Source organism: Eucyclogobius newberryi, unplaced genomic scaffold, assembly GCF_026437365.1.
Source record: "Eucyclogobius newberryi isolate DKJ021-1_F unplaced genomic scaffold, fEucNew1.0.hap1 SCAF_2, whole genome shotgun sequence".
Classification (NCBI taxonomy): Eukaryota; Metazoa; Chordata; class Actinopteri; order Gobiiformes; family Gobiidae; genus Eucyclogobius; species Eucyclogobius newberryi.
In genome coordinates, this window is record NW_027315834.1 from 19,751,067 (window position 1) to 19,771,952 (window position 20,886).

Consider the following 20,886-nt stretch of genomic DNA (forward strand, 5'->3'; position numbering starts at 1 on the left):
ACGTAGCAGACCTCCACCCATGAGCCCAGAGCAATGTTGCCAATTCTACGGTATTCCCGCTAGATGGCGCAACATACAATTTCCAGTGGAATTGAGTGGCTTTTTAACAGCTGCCAAGGGTCAAATATATTGTCCACGGGTCCGGCCGAGCAAATTTCTATGTAAAACGTATTAATTTTAGAATAAACTTCATGAAAGGCCAGAATTTCAAAATCATCATGTCCAAAGCCATCTACACTTTGTGGAGCTTCTATTTGAGCGTGAGAGAGAAGAGAGGCAAGGTCTGTGTCACCGGAGTAGTGTTGCTTTCATAAATGCAGAGGAAAATACAGCCGCACCGGATACTCAGGGCACGGAGACGCTCTCCTCCATTAAAAGAACCATGCCGAAGCACTCCTTTAGGCGAATTGGTTCTGGGGACCATGGCCAGTCAAAACGTGGCTATCGTACACCTTTAACAGTCCTCCTCATTAGTGTGCCCCAGCTCGAGCCAAGAGTGACTCCAGCTCCAATTAATCTTTAAGAGTTCTGTATGTATTATTGGCTAAAGCTAACAATCCCTCTGGTGCTAGAAATGACCAAACACCAGGAGATCCACGATTAAACAAACTAACACAACTGAGATTTTAGAAAGCCGCTAGTCCGCAATAACTGGCTCCAAGAGTTGTTTTTTCAGCATTGTTTTTCTTGATTGGCTTTCATAGAGCTTTTGTAATTGTTTATTGAATGTTTGATTTAAAAATAAAAAATGTAACCTGCTGATCACATTCACTTTTATTGCTCTATTTCATAAAAATAAATGTACTCCATAATAACAGTCAAAGATACACATTTTGAAGATAGAGTATCAAAAACCATAAACTCCTTTAAACCGGCGAAGTCCACAATATTTACTCAAGTGACTTTGAACTTACATAGCTGCTGCTGTCATTTAATGCACTCTCGCAGGTCTACAGTCAGTCTTGTCATTTCAGTAGGTCTCAGATGGGTCATATATATCCACAGAAAAAAGTCAGAGCACGCCTATTGCTTTTAGTCCCTCGCAGCATATGCCTCGCACTGTCATCTGTAATTATATGGCAGTAATAGCATCAGTTCTGAGCGCTCCCAAACACATTTAAAAGCTGGACTGTATCCATAACTACCCGTGTAGACGGGGAACATGTGTGTGTGGCTGTGTGCACCGTTGTTGGAGGGAAATAGCTTCTGTCAGGATGGTGGCTTGAGATAAAGGTGAAAAATAAGGTGCATTTGAGAAAGAGGCTGATAGATGGCTGAGACAATCAATCATACCCATAGTCAGTTTGATAGAAACAGATAGATTGAGAGACAGCATACATGTGAGGGTGGAGAAAACCCAATTAATGTTATCGTAAATCCCCCGAGGAGAGTAGTTCATATTAACAAAATTTAAACGCACCGTCTACCCAGGATTTTTGTGTACAGCGATCAAAAAATACTGGGAATGTTCTCTTGCCAATAAATAATTGTGGCAAATACAGTAAAAATAATACATTTTATTTATATAGTGCTTTTCAGGACACAAAGATGTTTCCACTGACTATTGCAGGATATAAAGAGGCTTCAGTATCAGTATGACTGAATTATGGCCATAATACGACAATATTATAAAAGGTTTTCCAAGAAATTCTTGGTATTGTGACAAATTAAAATTATTCTATGGTGGTGACATACGTATTGATATTTGTTGCCTTTTAGTATTATTATTATTATTTTTATTTTTTACTCTCTTATATTCACTTGTCAAACAAACTTGCCACTTCCTCCCCAATGATGCAGTCAATGCTTATCGACAACACTGATTGCCAAAACACCTGAAGGTGTTCAGACGCTGACTTCGCTAACCTCTAACCCACCCACTGAGGTCATTGCCCCCTCGGGCTAAGAAGGGCAGGAGATGATAAGGCTAAGCAGAAGTATTTTCCTCTATCCGTCAAAATAAATGTATGATAAATTCACTTAAGCTGTTTGACTGCGAGTGTGGATGCAATTATGAGCATAATTCAATCATACTGAAGCTTCTTTTTCTCCTGCAATAGACAGTGCACACCGCAGCTCTGCAGTTGAAAAGCACAATTACTCCGCAGTCCTCCACACAACTGCTGCTCAGTCTACTTTGTATCGCTGCCAGCTCAAGTGTAATTGGCAATATGGTTGAGGCAGGTAAAGCAAAGTGGTTTACCCAGAGACAGTGAAAATTAATGGATCAGTCGACTCCAGAGTCTTGTGAACTTGCCATGAAACCCAGGTAAGTAAAGTTAATACAAATGTTGCTTTATTTGTATTCAATTTTATTCCAGACTCTATGTGTGTTTGGATTGTTTAAAAATACAGTCTGTGTATCTGCGTTAGTATCATCACATCACTGAAAGAGAGTATTTACATTTTATTCAGTCTAGATATGTCGGCCATCATTAAAAGGGTGGCGGTGACTATCAATCTACAGACTAGCACCACATCCCAGTGAAAATGCAGCTTCATCTAATCTTGACTAGTTCTTCTACAATCTGTGCAGTCTGAAATATTCTACTTCTAATGTGAATTAAGTAAATTTTAAAAGCATGTTAAACACAGGTATACGTTCATGTCTGCAAGCCAATAAAACAAAAATGATTAAAAAAAGAAGTTGAAACTTGATTAAATTCTCAATTTCCAGATTAAAATAGAATTAATTTAGATCAAATGGGATTGAGTGTGCCAGAGGGGGTTCCAGTGCAGTTCAACCGGCAGAGAGCTCCCCAGCAAACGACTGTATCTTCAGTTGTAATTACATTATTCTGATACAGCAGAGCAGTACAGCAAATTGAAGTGACATTTATTGAAGGAAAGCGAGGTTTAAAGGACTGGAATGTGTCATCTGGAGTCAGACTGGCATTTACTGCAGCGTGTGTACATCACTGTACAGTCATTGTATTTCCATCATCATATCCACGATAAGAAACTAAACTGAATGTTGTATTAAACCGACAAGTCTTTAAGGGTCACAAACCTGAGAAGATAAGAGGTTAATAATAGTTGTAAAACCCATTACTACATCCCTGAAGGTAAAGGAAAAGTAATAATTCCAGCTTTATGAGTGGGTCAGTTCTGATTGATTCAGCTTTACTCCAATCCACTTTTAATTGATTCCGATTACAAAGTCTTCTCTGAGGGGATATAATAACCTTCACAGTTGATTTAAAAGAGAAAAAAAAAGCTTAAAGGTATTTTATTGTTCTCATAGGAATATTCGTCCTGCATTTGACCCATCCTTAAAAATGCTGCTGTGGCAACCGAAACTCAGGCGCAGTGGGGGCCGTGCAGTGGTGAGGAACACATCTTCAGATCTTTAGGCTTGAACAGGCTTAGCTGGGGGATTTAGCCTATTTTACAGGTTGCAGTAGATACTGTACATGGACAAAATCAACAACAATAATGCTATAATTTGGCTTGTCAACGTGGAAAGATTTTATTTTATTTTTTTCTCAAGCACCAGTGACCAGTGTTTTGGTGCTTACCTTTGCTTTGAGAATGCTTCAGGTTAATTTTCCTCCAAAGCGCACATTGACAGTCCCCTCTGGTGTAGACAGAGCGTAGACCTGCTTCTGACAAAGGCAATTTAAGGCCCAACAGTATTTTGCAGTGAGCCCTGATTCCTTCTGTAATGACCGTGATTCATTTGTAATTGTCCCCCCTAAAGTTCAATCACTCAATCGCCTGTGTATACTCAGACCTCGCCTTCTTAATCAGTGTTAATTAAAATAGCCTGTACTGGTGCTTGTGCTAATTGAATAATCACCCAGAGACCAAGGTAACAGAGGTCAGCCATTTGGAAAGTCCAGGGTAGAGCGACAGAGAGAGAGGCAGAGCAGGTGGAAGTGTGCAATCACAAAACGACAAAGGAAAACCAAAGCCTGGCTGTGTCGAGGGCAGTAACAGAAGGATGATGAGAGCTCAAATCATGACAGACTAATCCAGAGCTGTCTTATAGCCTGCACTTCATTGTGTTGTAAAAGTTATTTCGCAGGAGACTGCACTGGCATTAGCCTGACGGTCTTTCCACTACACAGGGAGAAATTCAACAAATGCTTTTATTTGCAACAGCCGCTATATTAGTGGAAACACAATAAACACATATTTCTAGTTTTCGTTAAGCTAGTGAACTAATAATGAGTGTATTAAATTGGGTAAGTAAGAACATTACAATTCCAGATCCAGAATGTGCAAAACATCACTGCAAACAAAGTTATATCATATTAAGCACACTTTATCACTGTTACATTCTTACTGTGTTTTAGACCGTTCTTATACTGGTATATTTACTGAAATGTTTATTAACGTGCGTTGTCCCTGTCCAAATAAATAAATACACAAATAAATACATACATGAAGAAAAGCCCTGAATATCAAGCTCTAACTAACTAATTTTGAATGGTTATCTCTAATTACACACATCATATATTTTTTAACAAAAACCTCTAAATCTTTTGCAAAGATTTTACAAGGCTATTGTCAACTGAAAAAATAACAAAAACATTAAAAAGGTTGTTTCCAGCAAATGTAAGTGACTGCTCTTGAGTAAAAGTAGTTAGTATCTCTGAATTATTCTTTTTTTAAACTAAGAGATCTTTCATATCGTGTGATGTCCATTTGACTGTTCCATTGTTCCTGGACCATGTCAATATTATTAGATAAAAATCTGGCACTCAGAGATGCACGGCTGCAGGTGGCCATTTTAAGCTGATCTCTGCAGTATTATGAGCAGCAAACTATAACAGAGCCCCACCGTCCTCTGAATTATAATGAAGCCAGTTGGTTGCTTTAGGTGGCGCTTGTAATTTAACAGTGTGTGCCGAGCATGGAGAATATGAAAATGCACCCTGTGACATGCAGCAAAATACATATCATAGAAATGTGGTCTGTCACATGCTGCATTGGCTCGAATAGAATTAAGAATGGAATGCTTTACAATAATGCGTGACTGTTTCCAACTACATGCTACAAGACATGGCACCCGTGGTAACAGGCGCTGCAGTGATGTAGTGGTGCACTGTGAGATGCAGATAAATCCATGTTTGCAAGAAAGGTTAGGTCAAATTGTTTGCATTTATATGATTTTAAATGCAGAGAAAAACATTCTTTGGTGATTTACTATGAGGTTCAAAATAAATGCAGCTGGTTTAGAAGCTGTTATTTTGCCACTAACCAGCTGGCTTCTACAGGATTGTGAGGTTTGTGAGGTGAGAAAAGTCCAAATCAAACGGTCTGGATCAATGAAGCTGAAAAGAGTGAGCTTAACATTTAAGATTGTAATCTTAACATTTTACGGCGCTATAGGAGGCCGACTACTACACCATATGAGGACCAACAACCTACAATTTATGGGCTGACGGTGAAGTTCCTAGGCATGTGATTGATACAGAAACATAGACTTGAATTGAATTGATTGATTGAATCATTTGTACAGTTGTAACCCTGTAATGCCCAGATAGCAACCTTAGCGGTAGTGACGAGGGCAGAGCAGAGCTGAGACAAGTTCAGATGGTGCAGACCCAAGTGCATTTTATTTATAGCGACTAATTACAAAAAAGAGATTTGAAACACAGCATTCTTTAGCATGTTCACACAGAACCAACCACATGAGTAACTGCGACCAGACAATTTTTATAGGCCACTGGGCTAATTGGACCATTACAATCTGAGGACCAGGTAAGTTAATCATCTTTCTAAACAGCAAAGATAAAAGCTAAATGTAGAAAAATAGTGCCAATATGTATACTTAATTTCAATACAAAAATATATTTAATTTAACGTGCACATTTTAATCCCTACAATACATTTTAAAACCGTTAACCCCCTAAACACCCCTCCTATTTTCCAACAATGTTCTGCCCCGGAAACTTCTTAAGGTGCTCCGGCTCCCCGGGGACTCTTTTGGCCGGAACACCTAAAATGGCGGACACATGAGGTAAAGTTTGCATTCAAATTCTTTGTTACACTGATATTTACATTCATCTTCTCTTTAATTGCAGGTAGCCTCACAAAACTAAACTCTCAATAAATAAAACATTGACTTGTAGTTTCCTTTTATTCTCGTTGTAAGCCTATGTAATGGACTTCTACATTACAAACCCACAGTAGACCTAATAAAGCAATAACATCGCCATAGAGACAAGCTTATTAAAAACCCTGATGACTGTGTGACTAAATTGCCTTCTTAATGTTCTAAAACAAATGATTGAATGAAAATGAATTCCATTGTTTTTTTATACAGGAGAAAACATGTATTCAGGCCGGACTCAGCAACAATAGACAGAAAAGAGCAACATCCCCGTGCACACCAAGAGCAGACAAAAACAAAAAGCCAATACCAATACCCAAGTAGTTCACAATCAAAGTTCACAATCACAGTCACAACACAAAGTGTACAAATTTAGGGGCGTGTCTGCCATTTTGGAATGGGCATTAGAGTTACTTTTCCACAAGAATAGAGGAGTGCATCATTACAGAGCCTGGTTTTGGTTTGAAAGAATGACATCTCCAAATACGTTCCTATTGCGCATGTGGAACTATATATAACATGCACACTTCACCATCCATCTATTTTCTTCCACTTATCCGGGGCCTGGTCGTGGGGGTTGCAGTCTAAGCAGGGACTTCCAGACTTCCTCTCCCCAGACACTTCCTCCAACTCCTCTGGGGTGATCCCGAGCCAGCCGAGAGACATAGTCCCTCAAGCGTGTCCTGGGTCTTCCACAGAGCCTCTTCCTGGTGGGACATGCCCGAAACACCGCCCCATGGAGGCGCCCAGGAGGCATCCGGGACAGATGCTCGAGCCACCTCAGCTGGAGGAGCAGCGGCTCTACTCCGAGCTCCTCCCGTGTGACTGAGCTCATCACCCTATCTCTAAGGGAGCGCCAAGCCACCCAGCGGAGGGAACTCCTTTCAACCACTTGTACCCACGATCTTGTCCTTTCAGTCATCACCCAAAGCTCATGACCATAGGTGAGGGTAGGAACGTAGATTGACCGGAAGATCAAGAGCTTTGTCTTTCGATAGCTCCTTCACTACATCAGTCCGATCACATCAATGCAGATGCTGCACCGATTCGCCAAGACCCTGAGATACTTGGAGCAAGGACTCCCCACCCACCACGAGAGGGCAAGCCACCTTTTTCCAGTGGAGAACCATGGCCTCAGATTTGGAGGTGCTGATTCTCATCCCAGCCGCTTCACACTCGGGGTTAGCACCTTTACTCCGGGTTTGATGGAGCCATCAGATCCCGTGGTCCCCAAACCGCACACCCTCCGACCCTTGACTGCGCCTAGAAATTCTGTCCATAAAAACAATGAACAGAACCGGTGACACAGGGCAGCCCTGGCGGAGTCCAACATGCACTGGGAACAGGTCTGACTTACTGCCGGCAATGCGAACACAGCTCCTGCTCCGGTCATACAGGGACCGGACAGCCCTGAGCAAAGGGCCCCGGACCCCGTAGTCCAGTAGCACCCCCCAAAGGACACCCCGAGGGACATGTTTGAAGGCCTTCTCCAGATCCACAAAGCACATGTGGACTGGTTGGGCAAACTCCCATGAACCCTTGAGCACCCGATGGAGAGTATAGAGCTGGTCCAGTGTTCCACGACCGGGACAAAAACCACTCTGCTCCTCCTGAATCCGAGGTTCGACTATCGGTAGAAATTTGACACATTCTGTATCTACCTCTGTATCTACCTGCGTTGCACCAATGAAATTTCCCCATGTGGGACAATAAAGGAATATCTTATCTTATCTTATTTTACAATGAGGGGGCTGTGTGAGCCCTTTGTTGCAATCCATAAGTTGGAAGAGCACATCTCAAATTGAATACATCATTCAGTTCATTAGATGGAAAATGGCACACAAGAGTCTATTTTTTGGTACTCATTTACCACATACTGTAATTTGAAAAGTCAGAATGTTTTGTTTTATAATTGTACTTGCAAACTTGATGCCCTCAGATTCTTTAGTTTATTGTAAGCAAACGATAAACTATAATCAACCATTTACTGACTCAGTAAACGTCCAGAGTTATTTTGTATTAGTGACTGATATAGATTGCTTCTCCCTGACTTTTTATGTTTTTTATTGCAAGTTGATTTCTGAGTGTGTGTGGAAATGACAGAGGAAAATGTGTCTTCTGAGTATAGTGGTTTTCACATAATGTTGATTATAAAACTCATAAATTTGTTGAACCTTCATCGCCATCTGTTCAAGTAGATTTGTTAAAGGCAATATACAGAAGTTGCTTGTTTTTCTCTAATGGTTTTCCCTGATGCAAACTACACCACATTGTAGGTAAAATAGTTTACATTTTAGCATCTTAAGATTGTTAGATGCAGGGGGACTAGGGAACGCTCATAATCCAATGTTCATAATATATCCTGTGAGTTAATTATGGACTGACATCTGGAATCAATATCTAGTCATCATAGTACGGAATTATTTTGACAATGCAAGCCTCATTGATTTAGGTATGTGCCGTGAATGACACATTGTTTATGAAGACATACATCTACTCTGGCCTATGCAGACATTTGAAGAGGGTCTTTTTCCCGTCCATGACTAAATAAACGTCAATTTAGGTGACATCTATAAAGCAATTATACCCATTTTTGTCAGTGGGAGTAATGATCCATTGATAGTTCTTGAGGGTGTACAATACTGTCCAAAATACAACAAAACACTGTTAACTGAAAATGATCAGTTTTCTACATAATTGTCAAAACTAATTTAACAGTTGGGTAATATTGACTATAATGTAAGCATAGTGAAATAAATGCCTAGAATACATTTAGTATTCTGCATAGTTATTAAGAGTGCGTATTTGTTTGGCATTCTTTAACATGCTTCATATATTCAGTGTTTTCAGATCTTTCCACAGACACAACATTTACGGGGCTGAAAAGTGTCATATAAGCGTCAGATAATTGGTGGTAATAAAACAGACCATTGAATTGAATGAAATATACGCATGTACATCTTTTGCTCTCACGCGCATTGTAAACGGAAGGCAAGAAGCACGTGGTGTTTAGACACCTGCTGAGAAAAGGAACAGAGGAGTAGTGAGGAGGCGGGAGCTGGAGCGGAGGAACGGGACCGGACTCTAAGCTGCTTCACAGTGAGCACGCGTGTCCGCGGCGTGTGAGCGCACGAGGCATTTGGAGACGGTTACGAAGCACACTCGGGTCTTTGCCGGACGGAGTTTACGAATTCTGTTGTAGTGGGATATACAAGGACTAAAAACTGTTATTGGAAGATTTGAACACGTGCTAACGGATGTAGTAATTCACGTAAGTGACAGAAGAAGCATACAGCGCGATGTGCTCCATGGCTCTCTTGGCTTAAATTGAACTGAAAAGCGACCTCGACCAGATTCACAGAAGTTGGTGTTGAGGCTGAAGGACGTTTCAAGGAGCACACATTAGCGCCAAACGTCGCTTAAACCCGATGGAGAGAAATTATTTTTCTCGGACCACGTTATTGGATAAAGTAAGACCTGTGTAGAATACACATCTCTGTACGGATGACGAGCGTCCCTCGGTCCCTCAGCGTAGCTCTAAGTGGGGCCACTGTTTGACGGAGAGCCTTTGCCAAGACTTGCCCTGAGGCACATGGTCGCTCCAGCATGCCGCTGAAAATGTTACTCTCTTGTGTCTTAGCGCCAAACCCTGGAAAAAACGACTGAATAACTGAGAAAGGGAAGAAGCCACTCTATACATTGCCTATGACCACTGGTATTACGGCTATTCACAAAATGATCGCGCTTAATCTCATCACTTTGGTGATTCTTTTTGGTAAGTAAACCCTTCACAACCACCTGCAGCAGTCTCGAAGTGCCACGGGACATTTGCTCATTCAGTCATTAATGATTATTTTCGATATTATATTTGGCTGACTAAAAACTTTGATATAGTTCAGTAGAGAGCCGTATTCTGTTTGTCTGTCGTGTTGCACGCATACACCGCGAAAGGTCATCAGTATTCACTGGGTTATGCGTTAGAGCGCACAATACTGGATGTGGGCAGTGGCGCTGTCCTTGGTGCTGAATTAAGTGCCGCTAGTTTGCACTGCTTTTATCTTGCACTTTAGTGTCCAGGCAGATAAACACTCATTTAGTTGCTTTGTCTTTTTGACGCTCAAGTAATTGGATTACACCTTCATGAATTTGTCCAGAAATTTTTTTTTTTTTTTTTAAGTATTAAGAGTATTGTTTTTCACTTAACTGTACAGGTAAGCCTAGCACTAAAACATATTGGCACATCTAGTAGTAATACTTAAATAAATCAATCAATAAATGCAACATATTCAATAAATAGTTTATTTGGTAAGTGTCAGGGCCTTCCATACCCAGTTTAAATCTACATCAGCTTCAGTGATAGAACCAGCCATTTGATGAACAAATTCACTATATCTTTGTTGCTATGGTTGCAATGGAAATGAAATAATAATCTCAACCAATTTAGATTGGACATGCAATTTTGCTTCATGAAATAACATAATGAAAGGAAAATTATTGAGCTAAACATATTTTTTTGACAGTGGCCACTGCTTTATTGTGGCTTTCTTATAGAAATATCTGATGCAGCGCCATATAATTGGTTTTGGCTGTAAGCTGAAACAAGCCTGGCAATGATGGCCACTTCTAGAGCCCAAGAAAAACCTCTAAAATATGAAAGTAAATCTTTTTTCTTTTGACAGGGAAATCCCAGCTGACACTGTAGTTTGAAATGGGCCTGTATAAATACTAAATAATTGCTATTGCTGTCCAAAGAGTGTGTTTTCATGTGTGGCTTTGGTCTCCATGCAGATGTGTTGGTGTGCGGCTCAGAGCTGGTCCCTCCAGGCTGGCGAGAACCTCTGGACTGTGTGAGAGCATCCGAAATGTGCAACCAGAACAGCCAGTGCAGCTCCCGCTACCGGATCATGCGCCAGTGCCTGTCTGGAGGGGACAAGGAGCGTAGTACTATGCTCGCCTCCAAGGAGTGCCAGGGGGCGCTAGAGGTACTGCAGGACTCTCCATTGTATGACTGCCGCTGTAAGAGAGGCATGAAGAAGGAGCTGCAGTGCCTTCAGAACTACTGGAGCATCCACATGGGTCTAACTGAAGGTAAGGCCCCACTCTTTGCTGTTTGAGTGGTGATTGAGCCTCTTCTGAGTTGGTTAACATACAGATAAAACACTGTTTTGATGTGCTGGGATGGATGTTTGACTATGACTGTGATCATGGCAAATTATGATTATCATCATACTCATCATACTATGTGAATCTTTAAACATCAATGTGGCTAATTACTTATAGTAAAAAAATTATAATAATGAAGTCAAAAATGATGATCACTAGATCAGGACTAAAGTAAACCTGGAAATGTGTGACTGCAGCGTCAGTGTTTTTTCCTGCACCAAGTTTAAGCAGCAGAAAGACTCCATAGCATGAAACATTTTTGTGCTCACATGGGTACTATTCCTGAATGCTGTGGAGCTGGACAAGCCACAGCACATTAACTGAAACATTCTCTGACTGCAGAGGGATTTGAGGGACCCCAGACACCTGGCTAACGGCTCAGCTTGGTCCTGGTCCCATTGCTGCTCATGTGCTGCCTTCTGTCTGTGTCAGCAGCTCCGGCACACTGCTCCATTCTGGCCTTCCTGCTGCTGTTGGCCTACTTTGGGTCTCAGCAGTGGCACCACTCATTAGAAGGCACTCACTTTGTTCTCAGCTCCACTCAGATGTGGCTTGGCAGAGCTCACAAAGCATGGCCATACACAATCAAGGCAATCTTAGAGCTTATACAGATATTAGAACAGCTAAGTTAGAACTGTCATTGTTCTCAGGACACTGACCACACAAACTGCATATGAAGCATGCTGTTGGAAATACAAAGTTACCACACAGACCTTTATCCATAAACCAGGTGTGAGCTCATGGTGAAATATGGTTTGAGTCTGTTCTTTTAGGAACATTATATCTCCTTAAAATATTATGCAATTGAAGTAAAATGTAATGGTTTTCTTTTACTTTTCTCATTCAAACAAAATATAATTCCAAATTTACTTGTTACTATTTTTGCTTTACACTTTATTACATCTCTGTATATCTAGCCTTCTGTCCTTTTTAAAAAACTGAAATTTTGGTCTATAGAGGAAAGACAATTAAATTACTTTATAAATTAAGATACTCTAGGCCTTGGTTGTACTAAATAATTCATAGTGATATTATCTGGGAACTTGAGAAATACACTATATCAGACAAATCGGAAATTATTGACTGAAATTTGAGAAAATCAAACAAAGCATTCCCCATTGCAATGCATTTTTAAGAAGCTCCAAGAGGCTACTATTCCTTAAATACTAGAAATAATTGTCAGGAAAAGAAAATGTTGTCCATAGACTGAAAAAAGTCACCTTCTAGGATTTGATGATGTCATAATCTCAGATGGAGGCTGGGTTTGTGTTACTGTGAGATTTACTGTTTTTGAAAGAAAAATCTAATCTTTTCATCCACAAATGTTGAACTTTATCATAGTTTTTTAGGGGATGGCTCTGTCACAACCCCATGTTGCAGCTTCAACCACTATTCCATCACTTTCCAAAACTCTTAATTTCCTTTTGTTTATTCATACCAGGGATATCCAAACTTGTGGACAATAGGTCAATACCGTGTACCTTTAAAAAAGTAGCATTTATCTGAGGTTTTAAAGTGAAACCACACCTTAATTTAGTTTAAAATAGTTCAAAGGTGCTCTACCAGAGCAAGATCTGCCATTAAGGTAAAGCTAAAAAAACATTAGCATGCTAAAGGCACACTTCCTGTTTCGTAGAGGATAAAGCACTCTATAATTAGATACAGAGAAAGCGCTGTGGTCTCATTTTGACTTGAATAGATGCACACACAAAAACAGTGTGCAGCTCATTGATATCAGTTATGTTAGTGTTTGTTTGTTTCATGTGGATAGCCCCAGTAATGATCGAGATAACCATAAACCAGGTCAACTAATGACGGTTTTGATTGTAAAGGTGCTGATAATATTAGTATTAGAGTTCTCTTGCCTTCTCCTGCCGCGCATCTCTTTTCACATGAATGTTTAACGGAACACAGACCATTTTGTTTGCTCTTCAGCTCAAAAAGTTCTAATAGAATTCGGTGTGAAGAAGCAGGTGGAAATAACTCACAGTTATCTTTTCTTTATTCAAGGTTCACGCAGACAAAATTTAATCAGCAGTTGGACTTGCAAGTGGGATTAAGAGGTTTTGGTCCATAGAATAAAGCAAACCAACTGTAACTAAGAACTTGCTTTAGTGTATTAAACAATGGCGTCTAAGTCAATATTAAATGTGTGTCACTGTGTTTCGTTCTAGAGAAGCGTTTGTCTCTTTCATCCCGAATCATAAATCTTTTCGCTCATGATAAATCACTCGCATTGTCACTATTGTGGGTAAACAATAGCTGGTGCCAGTCATAAAGTTATTAGAAAACAAGGTTTATATCCTGTCTTGGTAAATCGACATGAAATATTTAAGGTTTTACAGAGGAGGACACTCTGGGGGGAGGGTGATATTCCTGCTACCCTTTTAGAATCCGGTTTGCAGATGAGTATTGACTTTTGGGTGAGGAGGACACTATAGATGGATGCAGAGGGCCTCGGGACACGCACTTACAATTCACTACCTTGATTAAGGCGGTCACAAACAGGGACAAGAATATCAAGAAGCAGTGACATGTTTTTGTTTTTTTACTTTGAGAACAGCAGTTTGGACAGTTAATTTATTGTTTTAAAATTGATTTATTTGAAAAGGGACATCGCACATAAATCAACATCAAACAATGTAAATGGGCCAGAGTTAGTTATTATGAGCTAATTTGCATCAGTCGACCCTTTGCCAGAAGTCAAAAAGGCACCCTAAAAGTAAAAACACTTAAAATCAGACATTACAAAAGTATACAATAAAACTGCAAAGACAAATACATGTATATACAACTAGTGGTAACAAATCTGTTTCAGCATTATTTTTACAGGAAAGTTATGAGGAAGACTCTCTATTCCTGGTCAATAGCAAAAATGGTCGAGGGGGTAAAGCTATGGCCAAAACAGATAAGTGGCCCATAACAGATAAATACAAACTAGGCAGTTAAGATTCCTCAGTTGTCTAATGTGAGTATTCTTGTGTTTGAATCTCATAGCAGTCCTGTTTTGGCCAACATTTTGAAGTCTTGTTTACCATTTAAAACAGGGGTGTCCAAACTTCTTTCATCTAGGGCCACATATTGAAGCATATACAAAGTGGAGGTGAACTGGGCCATTTTGTCTGGAAGCCTGAGGGCCAACAAAAATTGGTCTCCATTTTGGACACTCTTGATTTAGAAGATAAAACATTTGCCTAGTTAGAAGCCAATGACTGTTTTAATTTAACACGTTTCTATGCCCCTTCTCCCAGTCTGTTCTGTTTTCACCTTTCACATTACAAGCATTTAGAATGAATAGAATTAATGTTTATTTCGACCATACTGTATGAGCAAAGTATAATACACTTCTGAAGGGTTTGACACTAAAGCCCCTCAACTTGACCCATTATTCACAAAGTCACTATTTAGCAACACGGATGTAAATGCATAAAGTGTACGAATGTGAAACGTTTTCTTTTTTAGATACAGTATCTAAAGATCTGGGATCTTCTCAAATTGATCTATCGATTTTTAAATTTACTTCCATATGCTATGCAATTGCATTACCATTAGTCTTGTTTCTATGTAAAAGCACATAACATTATCCTTTGATAAAAGTAAGTGTTTTGAAGCGCTGCTGTTAATTCTCACTTAGAGTCTTGAAAATTGGCGTGAGGTTCAATAATGGAAGCTGATGCTCTATAGACCCCCCATATATAGGAACATTCAATCAATCGCTGGACTGTTATCAAATTCTCCTTAAATGGCCCACTGATTGTTTATGGGCTGGTTTTTGTGTCCTTCCCACATATGAGTTCTGAAATTGTTGTTTCAAAGTCTTCTGGTATGTAGTAAGTGTTTTTTGTTATGTTTTCTTAAACCTTCAAAAAGAGAATCCCTCTTCAAACAGAAATGGAGGTTTTAGGTTCAATCTTCCGGCAGTGTACAGCAGCATTTTGAAGCCCTAGCGTCAGCCCTGGCCTTTCTGATGCTAATCAGGTACTTAGTGTTGAGGGAGTTGCAGCCAGGTAACAATAGGATTACTATGGCCCATAACAGGGCTGTTAGGATGAACAAAGTATGTTGGTTTCAGGTGAAACACAGTGCAAACAAAAACAGGCCCGGCTATTATCAGGAGGCTATTATTCAGAGTAGGATAAGTATCCGAGTTCTCCGACTAGATCTGAAGATCGAGAATGACTCTTGGTTGAGAGTTAAAACTTCTTGTTTTTCTAAAACAGTGTCCAGATGACTACAACTGAAGCTTTTTCTTCTTGTTTAGTGATGCTCTCAGGAAGCTTTCAGTTTTCATAAGGCTGTTACATATGATTCAGGAGACAGAGAATAGGCTCTCTGCACAATGACGTCCTGCTCACTATTAGCTCTCCATAAGCCTCAATATTTCTGCTCCTGTTTTATCTCTATGAGCTTTTTTGCTGACTGCCATAAGAGCAATATTTATTTATTGTTTATTTTATTTTTGTTTATTTGAAATGAGAGAGTGCATATTAATTAACATGATCATATGTAAATATGCCAGATTACGCCACAAAGGCTAGTTTCCATCCAAAAAAGCTAAGAAACAAAGTTAAAAGCCAGACAGACATTTAATAAGATATTCCTTTATTGTCCCACATGGGGAAATTTCATTGGTGCAACGCAGGTAGATACAGAGGTAGATACAGAAGAACAGATCACTTATAGGAAGTCTGAAAAACACTTTCAGTAGAAGATCTCCTATAAATAAATAAAAACTCCCATAGACAAATAAATAAATAAATACCATTGCATGTGATCCCGACAGTAATTGCACATGAATATGTGTCACGACAGCACATAGATTGCACATGAATTTCACAGTAATTGCACATATGACAGAATTGCACATCAGTATTAGGTTAGGTCAGTATTGCGCCGGGATAACGTGACGATCTCCGGGTAAGACGACTGTTCTCCGCAGTTTCATGAGTTCCTCCTTTGTGGAAACGTGGTACGGCGCCGGCCGGGGGGCGGGGCCGGAGCCGGGGGGCGGGGCCGGAGCCGGGGGACTCAGAGCCAAGACACATCGCCACGACACGACGAAAACACTCAATCCAGCCGAATAAAGTCAAAACAAGTTAATTTAAAGCGATTCCAGTGCGTGTCCCGATCGTTCGTGAAGTTCCTCTTTCATATAAACGTGTATATAAACGTGTACCGACGACACGCCGTACTTTAGCGCGGCCGGAGGGCGCGGGGGGGGCTGGTGGGCTCGCTCGGAGCTAGCTCACGTCACAACAACACAACGAACGCAACGAAAAACGCTCAAATCCAGCCGAAAAAAGTCAAAAACAGTTGAATTAAAAAAACTATTCCAGCGCGTGTCCCTATGGTACAGTAAAATAGAAAAAATATACTAACTATATTTACAAAATATAGGAGATAAAGCACAATAAGTGTGAGAAAGAAGAGAGAGCATTTACACCGGGCTGCCAGCTGTACCAGCGCCTACCTGCGTAATAGTTGTCAGAAACCAATACATACACATGATACAGAAATTCCCTTTACTTTCACTTCTGTAAACTTTTTAAAAAAGGATTTTTGGCCCGTAGGCTTTTTAGACAGGACAATACAGTGTGAGATGGGTAGGAGAGTGGGGAAGGACATTGCAGCAAACTGTCAACTGCAGGTTGCTCACATGGAGCACTCATGTTCTATCCACTCGACCACCTCGGAACAATTTGATCAATCATTCTTCACTAAAATTAGGTATTAATTTGTTTTACATTAATTTGAAAAAACTTACTTGAGTATATCTTGATCCAACAATTCTTTCTTACTCTAGAAAATTAGAATATAAATAAGATCACAACAAACTCACCAGTCTTTCACACTGTTGAAACAGCATGAGCTATCCACAATTAATGAAGGGGATGGATGAGGGTCTTGGACTACTTAGCAGATGCATGGTTTCAAGTGGGTGAGCCTAATAACTGTGAAAGTTTAGTTAGAGCACAAGTTACCATCATTGCTCAGCTCAACTCTTAAATATGTTCACAATTTAGAGTGCCACTTCTCTCCATTGTTCAAGTTTGTTGGGAAACTCATTTCCAGCAGAGGCTCTTGCTGAAACGCTGCTGTTTGGTTAAGACTATTTTCTGTGGACATACTTAAAACAAACACCCTCCATCTAAAGAACAATTTCACATTTGCTGATTAAACATATTTGTTTATGTGAATTCGATTTGGCAAAGGCAAAGCAACATGGAAGGATCAGTGGAGATAAAAGAGTGATATCCAGGGAATTAGATCAAAGTGTGATGACAGCATATGATGGTTCGAGGGGGAGATATTTTCAGACTGGGAGCAGAAAATTGGAGTTCAGAGGGACAGGATCAGAAATCACAGATCAGACAAGCATCAAACCTGCACTTATCTGAGCGTTTCTCAGCAGTTTCCATAATTCTATCCATTAAAGACACAACGCACAGATGCTTTCGTAGACTGAGGTCAAACGGCTATCTTTTACTTTGTCCCACATTTGAGAGCCCTGAAACATGGACAGAAATTGCAGTATTTATTGTATGTACACTGTGACTCAGACATTTTTCCTTATATTGTCCTATCTTACTCAGAGTAGGATAAATATCTGAGTTCCCAGACTTGATTCGCAGATTGAGAATGACTCTTGGATGAGTGTTGAAACGTTTTGTTGAGTCCAGATGACTACAATTGAATCTTTTTCTACAATTTATTACTTTGCCACCATCTATTTAATCTGCGTTCTTCCTAACTCATTTAGTGATTGTGATTTATATCACATTTTAAAAATCAATACCAATACTTTTAGGGTATTTTTTTTTTTCTATTTCAATAAGCTTGCGACATCTAAGTTGTATCTACTTGTCCCTGCATTTGCCTTTTATTTTGTCTTGGTGCATCAGCAGCAGGTGAAAAAATACAACAGAAAATACAAAACCATGTAAATATTGAGACCAACCACGATGCAAAGTGTTTATTGACATACAAGAAACATGAACAACACAAATGTACAGAAATGGATGGTGTTTTGGGGCCCCTGGCAATGAGGGCTGTAGGCTCCCGGGCCTCGATACCCCCATCTACGAGATAAATTACAATAATTAGAATGATTAAAAGAGGGTGGGAGGGAGAGGCACGAAAATCATGAACACCGGTGTGTGTGACTTTGATGCTTAAATACTGTAGCCGCAGGAAGAGACGTGAAAGGGAATGAATGAATATACAGATGCTTTTCATCAAAAGGCAACCATTTTTAGTACATTTTAAACAGTACTTTTTAACCAGTGTATTTTTAATATATTAATTTGATTACATGTATCATTTTACAATTTACTAACAAAGGTCATGATTCTTTAGGCTCGTCAATGACTTTGAACCAGTTTACATATGAATTTGACCAGACTATTCAGGATACTTAACTAACGATACTTCCTCTGTTATAGATGAACCAGAGTTTAATGTTTCATCTCATACACCACATATCATAGGCCAACCATACCTAAACAGTTAGAACAGGGTTGTCCAAACTGTGGCCCGGGGGCCAAATGCGACCCTCAGTCCAATTTTTGTTGGCCCTTAGACTTACTGCTAAATTGGCCCAAACAACAAAAAGTAGTACTTTTTACTGTAATATTGGAAAATTCAAACATGTTTATGTTATATCAACATAATGTTAATGTTCCAAGTCTAATTAAAGGAGTGGAGACGCATCGAAACTATGTCAAATGCAAACTTTCGAACGGTTCACTTAATTATCAGCTTGTCTGTGGCCCTCTGCTCAGTATGAGTTTCAAAATAAGATAAGATAATACTTTATTGAAATTTCATCGATACAACGTAGGTAGATGCAGAGGAAAAGGACAGATAACAGATTATAGGAAGTTTAAAAAACACTCTTAATAGAACAACGGAACGGAATTAGGATGTCCGCCGGGATAACGCGACAATCTCAGGGTAAGACGATGGTTTCCCCCTCAGTTTCATGAGTTCCTCCTTTGTATAAATGCGCACCGGCGCCGTTCCGTACGGTGGCGGTGGCCGGGGGGCGCGGTGGGGCCGGGGGGGCTAGCTCAGAGCTAGTGCACATCACGACGACACAACGAAAAACCCTCAATAATCCAGCCGAACAAAGTCGAAACAAGTTGAATTAAAGCGATTCCAGCGTGTGTTCCGATGGTACAACTAAAGTAGAAAAAAATATTTTCAAAATACAAAAGATAAAGCACAATAAGTGTGAAAAAAGTGTGAAAAAAGAGCGGAGCGTTGCACTGGGCTGCCAGCTGGACCGGCCCTCGGTGAAAAAAGTTTGGACACGCCTGAGTTAGACAGTGTTGACAGCCACATAATTCCTAGGTTTAAATACATTAATGCAAACCGGTCACATAGTGATATACCTTTCTGAATTTAGAAGCATCAAGTTACTTGACATTACAACAACCTTTAATATTTGGCAATTTAACAAAATATTAAGCAAACTTTAACATTTAACATAAAACACACAGTACAAGCTTCTCCGAAGGTTCTCGCCAGCTGTTCTTCAACGGTTATTAAGAGTCAATTCTGCACAGTTAGTACCAGTATTCCTTTTTAGAATACTCGTGTTGGGACATTTGCTCCCACTGTTCCCCAGTCCTCTGTGTCCTCAACCTTAGTGAATGCCCCACCTTCACTAAGATCTGGGTGGGAACAAATCAGTGCAGAACCATATGCCTTCATTTAGGCTACTCTTGGTGAAAAGAGGGGCGAACAGGGCAATTTGACGTGACAAGCCCTGTTCATTATAATGACAGTTTGGTGATTCTAACCTGCTCCAGGGTTTTCTGTGAATTTCTGTGAAATCATTTTGAGACATTAATTATTATTCTGTTTTTTTCCCCCCCAATTAAAATCTGTGCCTAAAAAATGAAAATAAATAAAACAAACTAAAAATAGTTACTTCCACTGATATTACTACAAACGACAAAACAAACTGCCTGTTTCTGCTGTTTATGTCGATGGAACTCTGAACATTTGGACTCATGATGTCACACTTAACAATCCCATTGTCATAGATTGGCCAAAACAATGTAAACAAGTAAACAAAAGTGCAGTGGAACAACTTGATAACTGCTGGATCAAAGTCGGGAATTACATTCATCAGATTATAATGTCAGAATATGTTTTAATTAACGCTAATATGGTTCATAGATGAGATGGTTCATATGGCACTAACATGTCTGTCTTTGGTGCTAGGCCATGGAGAGACTTGTACACAAGCAGAGCTGCTTTAAAGTCTATTCTCTGAGCCACAGGGGGCAGTGCAGAGACCTGAGCACAGGACTAATGTGATGGTACTTCCTGGTTCTAGTCAGGACCCGAGCAGCAGCGTTCTGGATGAACTGCAGCTGTTTTACAGCTCGTTTGGAGAGACCAGTGAGCAGGCCGTTACAGTAGTCTAATCTACTGGAGACAAACGCATGGATAAGTCTCTCTAAATCTGGTTTAGACACTATATTTTTGATTTTAGCAATGTTTTTTTGATGGTAAAAGCTGCTGATGTTATTGATTTGATGTGGCTGTTCAAGTCTGAATCCATTATTACCCCCAAATTTCTAACTTGGTTTGTACATTTTAGAGTGACCGCTAACACTTACTCTTTGTGTCTGTGGGCCAAAAACAATGAT

General features: G+C 40.0%; 1 protein-coding gene across 1 annotated transcript in view; it reads left to right on the top strand.

Moving 5' to 3' along the window:
- Positions 1-9,100: 9,100 nt before the first annotated feature.
- Positions 9,101-20,886, top strand: part of gfra2b (GDNF family receptor alpha 2b) — a 65,881-nt gene continuing 54,095 nt past the window's right edge. Inside the window, exons 1-2 of the mRNA XM_072454184.1 lie at positions 9,101-9,836; positions 10,850-11,149. Coding sequence (XP_072310285.1) covers positions 9,767-9,836; positions 10,850-11,149 — 370 coding nt within the window. The 5' untranslated portion in view covers positions 9,101-9,766. The remainder of the gene's footprint in view (positions 9,837-10,849; positions 11,150-20,886) is intronic.